We start from the raw sequence: 14,881 nt of genomic DNA, 5'->3' as shown, positions 1-14,881 counted from the left end.
GCAGTACTGAGAACTCCATTACCCACCAGGCACTGTCGCGCGTCTGCTGACTACATCCGGTTCACCCACTTCCGGTTAATTTTGTTGTTGACTGCAACTCGTCCAGTTTTGCTAGGAAATCTTTTTCTTAAACGTGTCGCAGTTATGTAGACAGTTCACTAACAGAAGACCAGCAGGCCCTCCATGAGCCGTGTGTGTCCCCGTGAGGAAAGAGCGGACTGTATGAGCTTTTAATTATTTATTTAATTATTAATTTGGGTTAATTAGCTGTTCAGGCTAACTACAAACACCGCTGAAGTGTGTGTATATATATTATATATATATATGCGACAGCGCGTGAGTGTTTGAAGTCTCGCGCTGTGAAGTAATTAAGATGTATGGAATGGGATTGTCAGTGGATCATTTAGTAGTACATGAGCTGAATGGATGTTTTTTTTTGTCCTTTAGGAAAGAGAGAGAGAGAGAGAGAGAGAGAGAGAGAGAGAGAATGTGGCAGAGTCTGGGCTTGACTGTACTGGTCATCGTGGCCACTCTGGTCTGCGTGCTGCTCTTCATGCTCTTCGGTAAGCCTCTCTGTTCCAGTCTGTTCAGGGGAAAGTAGCTAATGCTCAGAAGGAACGCTAGCAAGTCACCTAGTGACGTCACAAAACAGCTGGAATAGCACTTGATCAGAATGACGCGACGCAAAGTGCGAACACTTCTGACTTTTACATCAGAATAGAACTTTTAGGTGTAGGGTCGACCGGGAATAGAGTTCTATCGGATATAAGAGTGAGATTTCTAAGCACAGCTTGATCAGAATAGAACACGGTAGAGTGGATCAGAACGGAGTCGAACAGCGTAACAGGAGAGAAGCCGGATCAGAACGGAATACTTTTCTTCGGGATAGAGTTAAATCAGAATAGAACTGAAGAAAGTTGAATAGAATAATTCGAGCGGTATAGAATTGACTCATCAGAATTAAACTAAACATTCCCCCCCCCTTCTTGGAATAGAATTAGACTAATGTGGAATAGAATAAAACAGTGGAATTATATTAATAGATTAGAGTAACTGGAATAGAATAGAATTTTAATTAAATTAAAACAGACCAGGTTTTATCAGACAAGAAAGACAGACAGTCCCATAAGATGGGAATAGAGTTTATTCAGACTTGAAAATAATAGATTGGTTCTACAAAGTATTTGTTCAATGCACCACAAATATATATATAAAGTAAATTTATATATGCTAAATATATATGTATGTATATTTATTAATTATATATATATATATATATATATATATATATATATATATATATATATATATATATTATTTTACTATATTTATGTAATTGACAGCTGAGCATTCAGTGCTTTTCAGTTGCAGTCAAGTTGATAGACAGGACGGAACTCTGATGTTACATAACCACACACGGTCAGTGGTTAAAGTTCAGTGCAGAACACACCTCACTCAGGGTCACTGAAAGGTCTCGCTCATACCCACACACACACTTTTCAGAAATAAATCAGCTTACTTCCTGTTTAGAAAAACTTGGATGAGTTCAGCTTTTCCACATCAAATTGGACTGACTCTCTTATAAACTAAAGAAATGACTTTTAAATATTATTTAATGTTATTACAAATCAAATAGACTTTTCAGCAGCGTTCATAGTCTGAGCTGACAGACAGGATTGAACTCTGATGTTACATAACCAAGCACACACACACACACACACACAGAGTAGGTGGTTAGAGTTCAGTGCAGAACACACCCCGCTCAGGGTCACTGAAAGGTCTCACACGCACAGAACAGGGGTTCTTGAATGTTTTTTTTAACCCTCAAACACATGTTTTTAGACCTTTCCACCACTTTCTATCACATTTCAGTGCAGTAAATGCTGTTATTATATGGAAAAGATCTAACTGTCTCTGAAATTTTTTAATCACAGTGTACATCATGCCTGCACATTGCCACACTGGCAGGTTAATGATTTGTTAAAGTGTGGGACTGATGTGTTGCTGCTTTGCAGGTTGGTACGTGGTGTGGCAGCTCTTCCTGTCCAAGTTTAAGTTCCTGCGCGAGCTGGTCGGGGACACGGGCTCGCCTCAGGCCGAAACGGAACCTTCGGAATCGGAGAGCGAACGCAGCTCCCCTCCGACGCCCCGCCATCGAACCAAACCCCCACGCCAAAGAGTCGCTTTTCCAAGCAGCACTACGTAAAATTTGAGGAAATCCCGTCAAACTCTTAAAATGCAATTGCGAAAAAGAGCCACTCAGAAAGCACTTGCCCCTTTTAGACCTTGCCAAACATAAAGAAAGGGTTGCCAAGCGTTTCATATCGGCGCGTGTAGTCGTAGTTTATACAGCATTAAATAAAACATCAGCTTCCCTCCCTCTTCTCTTCCTGCCACCTCTCCATCCTTTAGGTGTATTCCATGCTCAGAAAAGTGTTCAATGTCTTTCATCGATGGTGATCAGTTAGAGGCGAGTCCTTCGTCACAGATCACTTCCAGGAACTAACACACACCCTGTGATCAAACCTTCCTCATCTATCTGAGAAAAAAAAACAACAACGTCTTGAGCATACTTGAACTACATTTTTTTTCCCCATTTCCGAGACAGAGCTCCTGCGCCCCGTTTGACTGACTTGCCATCGTGCTGCTAACCATTTCGTTCACGTTACCGCATACAGGCTGCTAGACGAGGGGGAACGATGTCACGCAAACTGACAAAACAGATCGGCTTTATTTACACTCGACACAAAGAGGAAGGTATCAGAGACGGAAACCAGCTCAAATAGGATTTTTAGGATTTTTCTTTAACCATGCTACAGATGAATATTAATCATCAGGTCTGTTACTAGTCGACTCCGCTTCTTCTGAGCTCCCTAAGAAAGAGCTAGCTCCCACTGGAAAAAGCATAATGCGGCACAGAAGCTGATATGTTTTATGTTTTAGGATCGCTTCTGTAATGGCAGCAGATGTATTTTTCCCTTCACAATAAAAGTATTGGATAAAACCTTTGGAACTGGGGCGTGTCTGCAATCGTGACTTGACGTCTGAATTCTTGAGTAATGGGTGAAAGCTAGGACTCTGTATAGATTCAGTCATGTATAGTGAGTTAACGGAAATCTTCGCAAAAGAGAAAACGAACAACTCGACTTAAAGGGATATATCACACCGATATCAATATCTGAATTCTGCAGTCTGATTGGTCGGATGGTGGTGATTTATGTTCTGCACTCGTTATGATTTGATTTTTAACAACTAGAGTCTCCAGTGTCAATTAATGGAAGTTGACCAGTCTCCTATTACAGGAAAGTGTTAAGGATGTAAGTAAGATGACAATCCAGTCTTATTAACCTCAAGAAAGAGGTGCAAAAAAAGACGGTTTAAGTGATTACAATGTAACTACATTTGTATCTCAATTCTGATTGGCCAGAAGGTTCTTCCCCCCTGATATCAGTGCTGTTGTTACCGTCAACCGTCTTTGGTTGAGGATTTTAAATATGACATTAGTATTTAAAATTCATTCATACTGTTGAAATTCTGCTCAATTTTTAAAAAATCACCCTCATCATCATCCCTGGTCTCTCCTTAACATGAAGTCTACAAAGCCGCCACTAGATGGCAATATAAACTAGAGCGCGTCATTTCTGCTGAAGCGTGATGGAGATAAAGCGAGGCATCCAATCTGACATCAGTATTTAATATTAAGTTACTTTTTAAAATGAAGAAAACCCCATCATCATCATCATGTCCCCATCTCACCGCAACCTGGCATTCACAAAGCAACCACTAGATGGCGATATAAACTAGAAAGTGTTTCCAAAGTTCGTCAATTCTACTGAAGGTTGATGGAAATAAAGCGGCGGCATCAAATATGACTTCAGTATTTAATATTAAGTTGCTTTTGAAATGGTGCTGAATTTGTAAATAATAATAACAATAAAATTGAAATAAATAAATTACTTAAAAATCATCATAATTCTCCTCACATCAACATGAAATATACAAAGCAACCACTAGATGGCGATAAAAACGAGAAAATGTTTAAGGCGACTAATTTTTAGTCAGTGGTGAAGGTATTGTAGTGGGAGGGTGTGGATTTCAGAGAGAAAACACAAAAGCAAGGGAGTAAACCCACACAACCACATATACAAAAGAGCTATTTAAATATATTTCTAGTTGGAAAATGGCAAATCTGTTTGTGCGTGTGTGTGTTGTCCTCTTTTCAATCACGGCAGGAGGTTAAAAGTGAGTTGCAGGAAGTCTGTGTTACTTTGGCATGGCCATTTCCTCCTCTCACTCTCTCACACCCTCCCAGCAGTATGTATTCATATATGTGGGAGTGTTTATCTTTTGTCTTTATTGGCAGGATGTCTATGTGGGTCAGTTTCACTTCGGCGTTAGTCACGAGACTGTGTGTGTGTGTTTGGTTTACTCACTGAGATGACTCAATGTTTATAAAATCAACATTTACAGGTGAGACTAACAGACAAAACCCCTCTGTGATACTCACATTTTTTTTCTACAGTGACCCTCGAATTTAAATGAAAGATTCCATGAAATATCAAAAGCCCACAATGAGCCGCTCCTCGTGAATAGAGTCGACTAGCCATAACATGTCAGTGCTTAACATCTTGATGGAACACTTGTATGTGGTCCCAGAATAACAACAGAATAAAAGACACTATCAAAGAAAAAAGAATATTTCTTCTGCAGTCGGATTCTGTTTTTGGTTTTGTTTTGCCTTCTTGGCTTGACTATTTAGATATAATTTAGCTGTATTTAAAGCTAAATTTCAACTACTGGGCTTAAAGCATTAAACTCTAATTAGATGCTGAGGCAGAGAGACTGGTCTTGAATTGAATTCTAGAACTGGTGACTCTAGACATGACTTGGACTCTTTAGATTGGGACTCTGGAGTTGGCTTAGACTGTTGAGTTTGAGTTGCTGGATGTGACTTGGACTCTTTTACTGGGGACACTAGACTTGATTTTAGTTATTGAGCTGGGGACTCTAGGCTAGATGTTGATTCTTGAGCTGTGAATTCTGAAGTTGATTTAGACTCTGAATATGGGGACGATGGAGACAACTTGTACTCTGGTACTGGGGACTCTGGATTTGACATGGACTCTGGAACTGGGGACTCTAGAGTTGACTTGGAATATGGATCTTGGGACTCTAGACTTGATTATAGTTATTGAGCCGGGGATTCTAGACTTGACTTTGTTTCTTGAGCTGCAAATTCTGAAGTTTATTTAGACTCTGGAACTGGGGATGATGACGATGGAGTCAACTTGGATTCCGGTAGTGGGGACTCTGGATTTGACTTGGACTCTGAAACTAGGGACATTGGAGTTGACTTAATCTCCGGATCTTGGGACTCTAGACTTGATTTCAATTACTGAACTGGGAACTCTGGAGATGACCTGGACTCTGTAACTAGGGACTCTGGAGTTGGCTTGGACTATGAATCTGGGGACTTTTGGGACTCTGGAACTGGACCCAACTTTGAATCTTGTCCTGGACTCTGGATTTGACCTGGAAGCTTTGGACTCACCTTGAACTCTAGCATGTAGGGCTTTGATCTCAACTTTGCCTGTTGAGCTGGGGGGCTCCGGCCCCAAATTTGGATCTAGAACTTGTACTCTGGACTGGACTTTGAGTTGGGGACTTGAGTTGTATTTTCTTTTTTCTTTTAGACTTTGGACTTTTGAACTTTAAATCTAAATAGACTCTGGCCTCAAGCTGGCCTCTAGAGAAGATACCCACCTGCTCCCACAGAGATTCTTGACCAGTTCTGCTCCTGCACCAAATTCCATTACACAAGGCAAGTTGTGAGTTAATGAACATGGTCTTTGTCCTGAAAGTATGTAACTGAATGTAGTATGTAACATGAAAGTAGTAACTGAATATTCCCGTTTTGTTGTTGTTGGATCCTACAGGACTTGTAAGAACTTGACTCTAGAGCTAGTCAAGCTGGACTCAATAATAAGTAATAATGAGTCATAATCTATGGTTACTAACCTGTAATCCACAGTGAAATATAATCCACCAGTTACAACCTGTAGCTGCTGAACGCTAACCTTTTGTTCTGAGCCAAAGTTTACAGAGCCGTGACATGTAGCTACTCAGCTGTACTGCGTAATTACTGACCTGTAACCTGTGGTTAGTCACCCATACGATATAGTTGCTGAGCTTAAACATCAGCTGTACCCTGCAGTTACTGAAGTATAACCAATATAATTTAGCTATAACACAAGCTATAACCTGTCACGCTTAATGAGTTTAATGAAAATCGAATCTAGCAATGCTAATTATTGTACTTTTCTGTGTGTGAAAGAGGAGTGTAAATGCAGCTTTTTTGAAGCACTGCTTACTTTGACCAAATTTCTCTGTGCGCATGTCTGCGTGCATGCTAATGACGGGTGCAGCTGTACCCCCTGCTGATTTGAATCCGTATTCACATTAAGCGGGGCAGAGATAAGGCCAGCGTTTCCTCCTACAGCATGCTCAGTATTCCGAGTGCGGGCTCGGGATTAGCATCACATTTCTGGAAAAAGCCTCCAGGTGCAAAAGCTATCTTACGTAGGAGTGGGGATGTGTGTGTGTGTTCAAAGCTGCTTGCTTATATACTGTATTAACTGTGTATTGTGTGTGTGTGTGTGTGTGTGTGTATACACTTCCATAAGCTGATTGGTAGGAGAACTCAGACTTGTATTTCTCCTTCAGTAGGACGAATGCTAAAAAAAAAAACAGTTTTAATGATGTCCTCCACTTCATGCTGACTTATGATGGGAGTTATTTGTTAATTACAGCTGGTGCTAAAATAGATACGGAGAAGAAATAAATGTTTGCGGTTTGGTTTGTTATGATCAGAGACATTCAGTGTGAAATTTAATACTCTTCCACGATACTAAGCTTTTAGAGTTTTAAGACAATTAGTATCGTCTTTGTGGTTAAAGTTTCAGCTGAGCACAATTTCAGTATGAAAGACTCGGAAAGTGGGGGAAGGAAGAGCCATGTCGTGTGTCGTGAGCGTAACAATGGTGTGTGAAGCCACAATATTTCATGTGATTTGGTATATAGATATCAGAATTGTTGACTGTTGGGACTGGAAGAATTTTACACAGAGGGGTCGAAATAATCCGAATAAGTCATGTGTGCATGAATCTAGAAAGATTACACCCTGTTTGTATCTTCAAGGTCAACATAAGTTTTGTGGATCTGTTCAGTATAAAGATACTTGAAAGAAGTAGGTCACAGGAGGAAGCGGTGCAAAAGTTTTGGCACCCATATTCCTTTTCTAATACCAGAAAAAGCCTTTTGCTTCATTAAAAACAAGATAACTAGCGTATAATTCCTATATATAATACATTTATTACTTTTTCGTTAGTTATTTTCTGATTTTGGTGATATTAAGTAAGGAGTAAATATATTTTTGTTTAATTTAACTTGTAGAATGCAATACCAGTTCCTCTTGGTGAGATTGACTTGGAAAAAAATGAATTAATAAGTAAGAAATAAAGCACTTATAATAAAATAATCTATGACATGGTGGTGTGATGCAGTGGAATTACTTTTTACCACACAAAATTGACTTTTTTTTTTTTACTGTAACTGCACTCCTAATGTTTTATAAAGTGTTTTATACCTCTTATACCTCAGCAGTTTTCCAGCACTAATCATTTTTTGTTCCTTAATGAAAGACACACTGTGGTTTTTCTATCAGTGGAGCTATAAAAAGTACAAATTCATCTATCCTGAAGACTCTCCCATGGTGGGACTGTTACAAAAGCATTGAAACTGGAGACTCCTTTCGTCCTTCTGTAAATTGTGAATCACACAGCTTCTCAGAGAAATCATTACGTTACGTTATGATTAAATAGATTTCAATACACGGCTGTGACAGACATTCCATCAGCCAATCAGAGTCAAGATCACACCAGTGCTCAGGGATAATAATTCTAATAATGAAGCACTGATTTAGCAATCATCATCAATACACTTCTCCTTTATCATCACAAGTTTGTGTCATCATTATTATCATAACCTCGCTAAACACAAAGAGCGACCATTTTACAGAAGAGACTGAAGCTTAGAGAAGAATACTGTAAGGAGTTATTGGGACAGACCCTTAGGGGGTACTGGCAAGTGGTTTAGTTCTTATTGTGTAGTATAGTATTTATTATTATTGTATTATTATACGTTCCGGCATGGGCGGTGCCACGCCCTTTCTTAATCTGTTTTCCCGCTTTCTCACCTGTCCCTTGTTTTCCCTTGATGTGCTGCTCTATATATGTTTGTCCAGCTGTCTTAGTCAGGGTCAGACATTACTCTTATATATGTGTCGACGTAACGGTGTATGTGTGCCGTTATTTAGGTTTTTATGTTATAGTCATGTTTTGTTGAGGTTATTTAAGTTTCCATGTCAAAGTTATGGTTTATTTCTGTTACGTTTAATGTAGTTAGTTTTCTTTTATTAAATAAAAGCAGTGCACGTACTGGATCCTTGCATTTGGGTCTGCAGGTTCTGCAAGTAATCAAGGTTACGGCGGAAATCTGGGTTTGATCGGCATCGTCCGTCCTGTTCGGTACAAATATTGAGGGATAAAAGGAAAAATGGATAAGAGTCAGGATAAACAATTTTGTTTAGAAAAGTAATCTGAGAGAGCTGGCGGTTGTGTGAATGACCAATGACAGGAATTTATGGACTAAAGTGACTATTAGGAGTGAGTTGTGAGTTTAAATCCCAGGTCCACCAAGCTGCAACTGCTGTACCCTTGAGCAAGGTCCTCAATCCTCACTTGAATGAAATGAGATAAAATATAAGTTGCCCTGGATGAGGGTGTGTTTTAAATGCCAGAAATGTAAACTACTGACTACTGACATTTTCTTAAATATATGTTTTAAGAAGTTTGTTATTGCGTTTAGCTCAGACCGTACAAGTCCCTGGTGAATTATAGCAGTTGCTATAGAAACGCTTCCAGGTTCTTCGGCCTGTTGATTGGATTTCCGTCGGATTCTCCATGAAGAAACAGACAACACATTCGCCCCCCAGTTTACCCCAACACCAGCAGCACTGGTGGTATTAGTTTTAGATATAGGAACTTTTACAGTGCATAGGAAGGTTTAGATGATTCAGTGAGTCTGATGACTGGAAAGAAAAAAGGATGCTTTGGATGAATAGCATCTACCAAATGAATACATGTGCTGATTGCCGTTTGCGTAGTGTTCAATGTTCAACCGTTCATATTCACTTTAATGCCATTTCAGGCAGTCTTTCTTGCCGCTGTAGCCAAGGACTTGTGCTTTGGCGGCCAAACAAAGGCTCGCTTGTGTGACTCATACACTCTCTACACACTGCTGAATTTACTGGTCTGAATACTGAATGACTGAGGTTAACACACACACACACAAAACAAGTCATGAGAATACATATCGATTTATCACAAGCGTCTCTCGAATAAGGACATTTAAACCCACCCTAATTCCTGCCCTTTCTTTTACCTCATCCATTTCTGTTAGCTTTTACTTAAACCCCTGATGTGTTATCCTGCGAATTCAGACAGAAGAAAAGATGAAGAAGTCGTCGCTTCTCTGTGGGATGAAAACACGCGTCCTTGATCCTCTGGTTATTGAATTTCAAAGCCGTGGTACGAGGTGTTTTACAGCGGCAGACAGGAGTGGAGTTATTTCTCCATGATTTCAGCTTTTAAGTCACAAGACTGAAAAAATACTCCAGTGACTGCATGAATAATCCTTAAAGAAATAAACTAAATATGAAACATATATGAAGTGATTTGTCCAGATTTCTTTAAACTCTCTCAATCTTTCTCTAAATTCTCTCTCTCTCTCTCTCTCTCTCCTTTTTGTCCTGGTAAAGAGTACATTAGAGTGTTTTTCTTTCATTTTACATATTACAATTTATCTTTCCTTCCTTCCTTCCTTCCTTCCTTCCTTTCTTCCTTCCTTCCATAAAAGACACATTTTTTGTTTGTCAGTATTCTTTCTTTCTTTCTTTCTTTCTTTCTTTCTTTCTTTTGGTCATTTTATAAAAGAAAGCTTGTGTGTGTGTTTGTATTTTGCTTGTTTTTCCTTCATTCCTTCCTTCCTTCCTTTTTTCCTTTGGTCATTCCATAAAAGTCAGCTTTTGTGTGTGTATGTGTTTTTCTTTCTTTCTTTCTTTCTTTCTTTCTTTCTTTCTTTCTTTCTTTCTTTCTTTCTTTCTTTCTTTCTTTCTTTCTTTCTTTCTTTCTTTCTTTCTTTCTTTCTTTCTTTCTTCCTTCCTTCCTTCCTTCCTTCCTTCCTTCCTTCCTTTCTTCCTTCATCCCTTCCTTCCTTTCCACCTTCCATGAAAGACAGCTTTTTTCTTCCTTCCTTCCTTCCATAAAATATGTGCTTGTGTGTTTGTCTTTCTTTCTTTCTTTCTTGCTTTCTTTCTTTCTTTCTTTCTTTCTTTCTTTCTTTCTTTCTTGCTTTCTTTCTTGCTTTCTTGCTTTCTTGCTTTCTTGCTTTTCTTACTTGAAGTGAAGCGAGGAGGCAGTTATAGCCAGAAGAATGATGCTTAATGGCAGCCAAATAATTTCCAGGAATTCCGCTATAAATAAAGAGCCATCAGATGACTGCCTTTTTGCCTCAAGCTGGCGTGACCTGCTCCAGTGTTCAACTGAACGATTTTAAAGCATTTATCAACACAAATAACTCGTTTACAAATGACTTGTTTAATTCGTATTTTAAAAATGAGACCAGACATCACTTCCTCACAAGCCGTGACATTGTGATATTTGTTTATGTTTATGTGGACGTTTTTGTGACATATGATGCGTCACATGTTTTTCAGTTGCCTCGAACACGACACTGTCTTTATACTTTTATACCCCAATACTTTTGGAAGAGACTGTAGATGACTTAAGTATATATTTTTTTTTGGCTGTAACCCTAATTTGTTTGTGGATTTGCCTACAAGGTTTTATACTCTTACAGCTGCTTCGGTTTCATTTTTTATGCCAATAAAATCATTCCAGCATGAGGGTGTGAAAAGATTTTCAAGGGCATAGACTTTATTTCGATGGTTCCACTAGGAGAAAAAGAGAAAAACTAAATAAAATAAAGCTTGTCATCGGTTCTGGTTGTTATGGATTTACAGTGTAAGCTCGGACAGATCGGACATTTCCAAAATACCTTCTACAGGGGAAATGGTAGCTCAGGGTTTAAACATTTCTAGCATTTCTATCCAGAGCGACTTACAATTTATCTCATTTCATACAACTGAGCAATTAAGGGTTAAGGGCCTTGCTCTGGGCCAAGCAGTTGCCCTTGAGCAAATTCTCAACCTTCCGATCAGTAGCCCAACACCTTAACCACTAAGCTAACACGTCCCCAAAGTGTTGGGCTACTGATTGGAAGGTTGAGAGTTTGAATTCCAGGACCACCAAACCTGCCACTGAGGGTCTCTTGACCAAGACCTCTTAACCCTCAGTTATATAAATGAGATAAGTCGCTTAGGACAACAGTGTCTGACATATACCATAAATGTAAATCTGCATGTTTCTAATTTTGTCATACACAACGCGATGGTATGATGGTCTACCACTCAGCCTGTGTTTTGGTAGCTAGCATCATTGTAAATAAAAACAATTAGCAGAGCAAGGACAGTCATATAGCGCTGAGAGATTTCACTTCGTTCAAATCAGTAACTGTAATCCACCGAAAGCTGGCTTGCCAAACACTAATAAATGTTACAAGAAGAAGAAAAAGATGATGAAGAAGAAGAAGTAGGCAAACTTGCCCAGCCCTAGAACATGCAAATCAGTGCTTGTTTGGTTCAAAAGCAGAAAAAACACTCAGTGTAAGAGCATTTCAGTCCAGAACATGGCTTCCAGCACGGTCCTGTCTGAGCCAATTGATGTCCTTCATGATGATGATGATGATGATGGATACAACTTATCAGATCTGGAGGACAAGGACGTCGATGAAGAAACGCTGGGTCTGGATGAGAATGATTCTGCTGACGAGTAAGTAACTTAGCAACAGTAACTAAGTGAGGACAGCTGAGAGAAGAATCTGTCAGGACGTAATAAAGTCGTGGCAGTTCAGCAGTGTTCTGAATGAGGCACATTAATTGAAATTGTAGAAGTGAAGGTGAATTATTGCAAAAATCCCTTTGCAGGAGTGGCAGTGAGTGACGTTTACATAAGACGCAAAAAGGATGCAAATGATTTGATTAGTAAAAATGTAGGCATTTGAAATATTTTGAGGTTATACATCAGTCATACACTATGAAAAGGCTACATAAAGTAAATTTTGTTATAATACATTTTGTTACTGCGAGTACTGTTATAGTTTCTATGAGCAAGTCTTGGCCGGAACAAGCGGCGGCCAAAATTTTCCTCGCTTAGGTAAACTGATTGTGTTTGCAGAATTGAAGATGAGAAGCAACTTCCACCACCAGCAAAGAAGCCACGCAAGTCTGCTCAGTCAAAATCTCCCCCAGCATGGGAGACACCCGAGGACGCCGACGTGTCTCCACAAGCCATTCAGTTCCGGCCTGCACGGCTTCCTGGGGTGCAGCTGAATCCGGCAGAAGTGCATCCGCCTCTGGAGTTGTTCAAACTCTTCTTCTCTCAAGATGCTGTAGAGACACTGTGTCGGAACACCAATAAACAAGCTGCCAGGAACATCGCTCAAGGATGCAAGTACAAATGGAGTGCTTTGAAAGTAGACGGGTTTTACAAGTACATCGGCCTGGTTTTTTACATGGCCCTGATAAAACTAGACCACATCCAAGATTACTGGCGGCAAAACAACATTTTTTCCATCGCCTTCCCAGGGACGGTGATGTCCAGAGACCGATACAGAACCATTTCCTGGAACGTCCACATGAGCGATCCGGATGAGGATCGAGAGAACGATATGAGGCGTGGGACACTGCAGTATGACCGACTGTTCCGCTTGAAACCACTCATGGACAAGATTCGGGAGGCCTGTAAGACCTGTTATCATCCAAAGAGAAACCTTTCGGTGGACGAACGAATGGTAGCAACCAAGGCGAAAACGGGTATGACGCAGTACATGAAGAGAAAGCCCACCAAATGGGGCTTCAAGTTGTTTGTAATGGCTGACTCGAGCAACGGATACACAGTGGATTTCGCCGTGTACACAGGCAAAGACAGCTCCTACACAGGTCGAGGGATTTCATACGACACTGTGATGTCATTCATGGATCCATCTTTCTTGGGCTTGGGCTACCATGTTTACATGGATAATTTCTACACAAGCCCAAAGCTATTCAGGGACTTACACGCTCGGAAATTTGGCGCGTGTGGGACGTACAGGGACAACAAGAAAAACTGTAAGGACTGTCCGAGCACTACGGTGAATGCCCTGGGTAGAACGTCACGCAGGGGAGACTTCAGGTGGATCAGGGATGGTCCTCTGGTGTTTGTGAAGTGGATGGACGCTCAAGAGGTCTCTGTTTGCTCAACGATCCACACAGTCTTCAACGGCGAGACAACACAACGGAAGGTGAAGACCACAAAACAGACATGGACCACACAGACATTTTCATGCCCCACTCCCATCTTCGAGTACAACAAACACATGGGAGGTGTGGACTTGTCTGACCAACTGATCCAGTACTACACAACACAGCACAAGACCATGAAATGGTACCGGAAGCTGTTTTTGCACTTCTTGGACATTGCGGCTACAAACGCATACATCCTGCACAAAGAGCTTGCGTCGCGACAACTGCGCCCTGCCTTGACACACAAAGCATTCATGGAGGAGCTGACTGCCCAGCTGTGCGGCATGTCGAAGAAAATCCCTTTAAAACATGCCAGCTGCGATCACATACCGGTGCCTGTGGCCAAGCTGTCTACAGATGCAAGTCAGGTGGCTTCGCAAGGTCGCAGGACCTGCGTCGTCTGCCGATTGCAAAATTCCAAAAATAGTAGCACTCCGTGGAAGTGCAGGAAGTGTGACGTTCCTCTGTGCCTGCAGTTGACTAGAAACTGTTTCGAGAAATGGCACAGGACTGTCAAAGTAACTGAATGAAACATTCACCACCTGCAATGGAACCGTGAATAATTCATTTGTGAATCATTTAAACGATGAATAATTTGGCATTAACTATTATGCCACGGGCAGCATGGTGGCAGCCTGCGTGGGTTTACTCCTGTTTCCTCCCACAGCCCAAAAACATGTACATTAGGTTGATTGGTAATTGTAAATTGCCCATAGGAGTGAGTGTGTGTGTGTGTGGTTGTTCGTCTATATGTGGCCCTGTGATGGACTGGCGACCTGTCCAGGGTGTACCCCTGCCTTTCATCCAATGTGTGCTGGTATAGGCTCCAGCAGACCCCCGTGACCCTAATTAGGAATAAAGCGGGTATAGAAAATGGATGGATGGATATTATGCCACTGACTACCTATTTTTATTGTGTGCCAAGACTAGTAATTCTAATAGACACTATTGTTTTTCTGTATGGAGAATGATTGATTTACAGAAAAACAACAACAACAACAGCAACAACAACAAAAAAAAAAATTTCAGATGTGTGTTATTTATTTTATTTAATATTTTTAAAGGTAAGATGCATCTGTTGGATAAAAAGCACCAGGGAAAATTAACATATGAAACATAACCTTCTTCTGGGCGTCCTTCTTTTGGTCTTTTGAACTTTAAATTAACTTGAACATTAATTTCTCTTCAGTAGCTGATTTTTTTCCTGGTCAGGACAACGTCGAGGATATGCCCGGTACTGGACATCGTTTTTATCTGAAGCTAAGTTGCCACTTGCCTTGGTGGACCAAAGCTGTTTTGGCGTCACAAGTGGAATCTCCACAATATTAGGCACTAGTTGCTTTTAATGATCGGTGTATATTT

At 40.4% G+C, this 14,881-nt stretch overlaps 2 protein-coding genes across 2 annotated transcripts; both read left to right on the top strand.

Annotated features, from left to right (window-relative positions):
• Window positions 1-62: 62 nt before the first annotated feature.
• smim13 (small integral membrane protein 13) lies at window positions 63-3,013 on the top strand. Its single transcript, XM_058374215.1, has 3 exons — window positions 63-220; window positions 448-563; window positions 2,016-3,013. Exons 2-3 carry the CDS (start codon window positions 488-490, stop codon window positions 2,204-2,206), a joined length of 267 nt encoding a protein of 88 aa, XP_058230198.1. The 5' UTR covers window positions 63-220; window positions 448-487; the 3' UTR covers window positions 2,207-3,013.
• An 8,823-nt stretch (window positions 3,014-11,836) lies between these two features.
• On the top strand, window positions 11,837-14,868 carry LOC131364031 (piggyBac transposable element-derived protein 4-like). Its single transcript, XM_058407093.1, has 2 exons — window positions 11,837-12,008; window positions 12,414-14,868. The coding sequence occupies exons 1-2, from the start codon at window positions 11,866-11,868 to the stop codon at window positions 14,047-14,049; spliced, it is 1,779 nt and encodes a 592-aa protein (XP_058263076.1). The 5' UTR covers window positions 11,837-11,865; the 3' UTR covers window positions 14,050-14,868.
• Window positions 14,869-14,881: the final 13 nt, after the last annotated feature.

The sequence above is a fragment of the Hemibagrus wyckioides genome, linkage group LG02 (assembly GCF_019097595.1).
Source record: "Hemibagrus wyckioides isolate EC202008001 linkage group LG02, SWU_Hwy_1.0, whole genome shotgun sequence".
Classification (NCBI taxonomy): Eukaryota; Metazoa; Chordata; class Actinopteri; order Siluriformes; family Bagridae; genus Hemibagrus; species Hemibagrus wyckioides.
This window is presented reverse-complemented; position numbering and strand designations above follow the sequence as displayed.

Excerpts from the sequence above, each read along its gene's own strand:
- smim13 (XM_058374215.1), top strand. The coding sequence starts at position 488 with ATGTGGCAGAGTCTGGGCTTGACTGTACTGGTCATCGTGGCCACTCTG. Across the intron at positions 564-2,015 it reads GCTGCTCTTCATGCTCTTCG|GTTGGTACGTGGTGTGGCAG; the intron begins GTAAGCCTCTCT and ends GCTGCTTTGCAG.
- LOC131364031 (XM_058407093.1), top strand. The coding sequence starts at position 11,866 with ATGGCTTCCAGCACGGTCCTGTCTGAGCCAATTGATGTCCTTCATGAT. Across the intron at positions 12,009-12,413 it reads GAGAATGATTCTGCTGACGA|AATTGAAGATGAGAAGCAAC; the intron begins GTAAGTAACTTA and ends TTGTGTTTGCAG.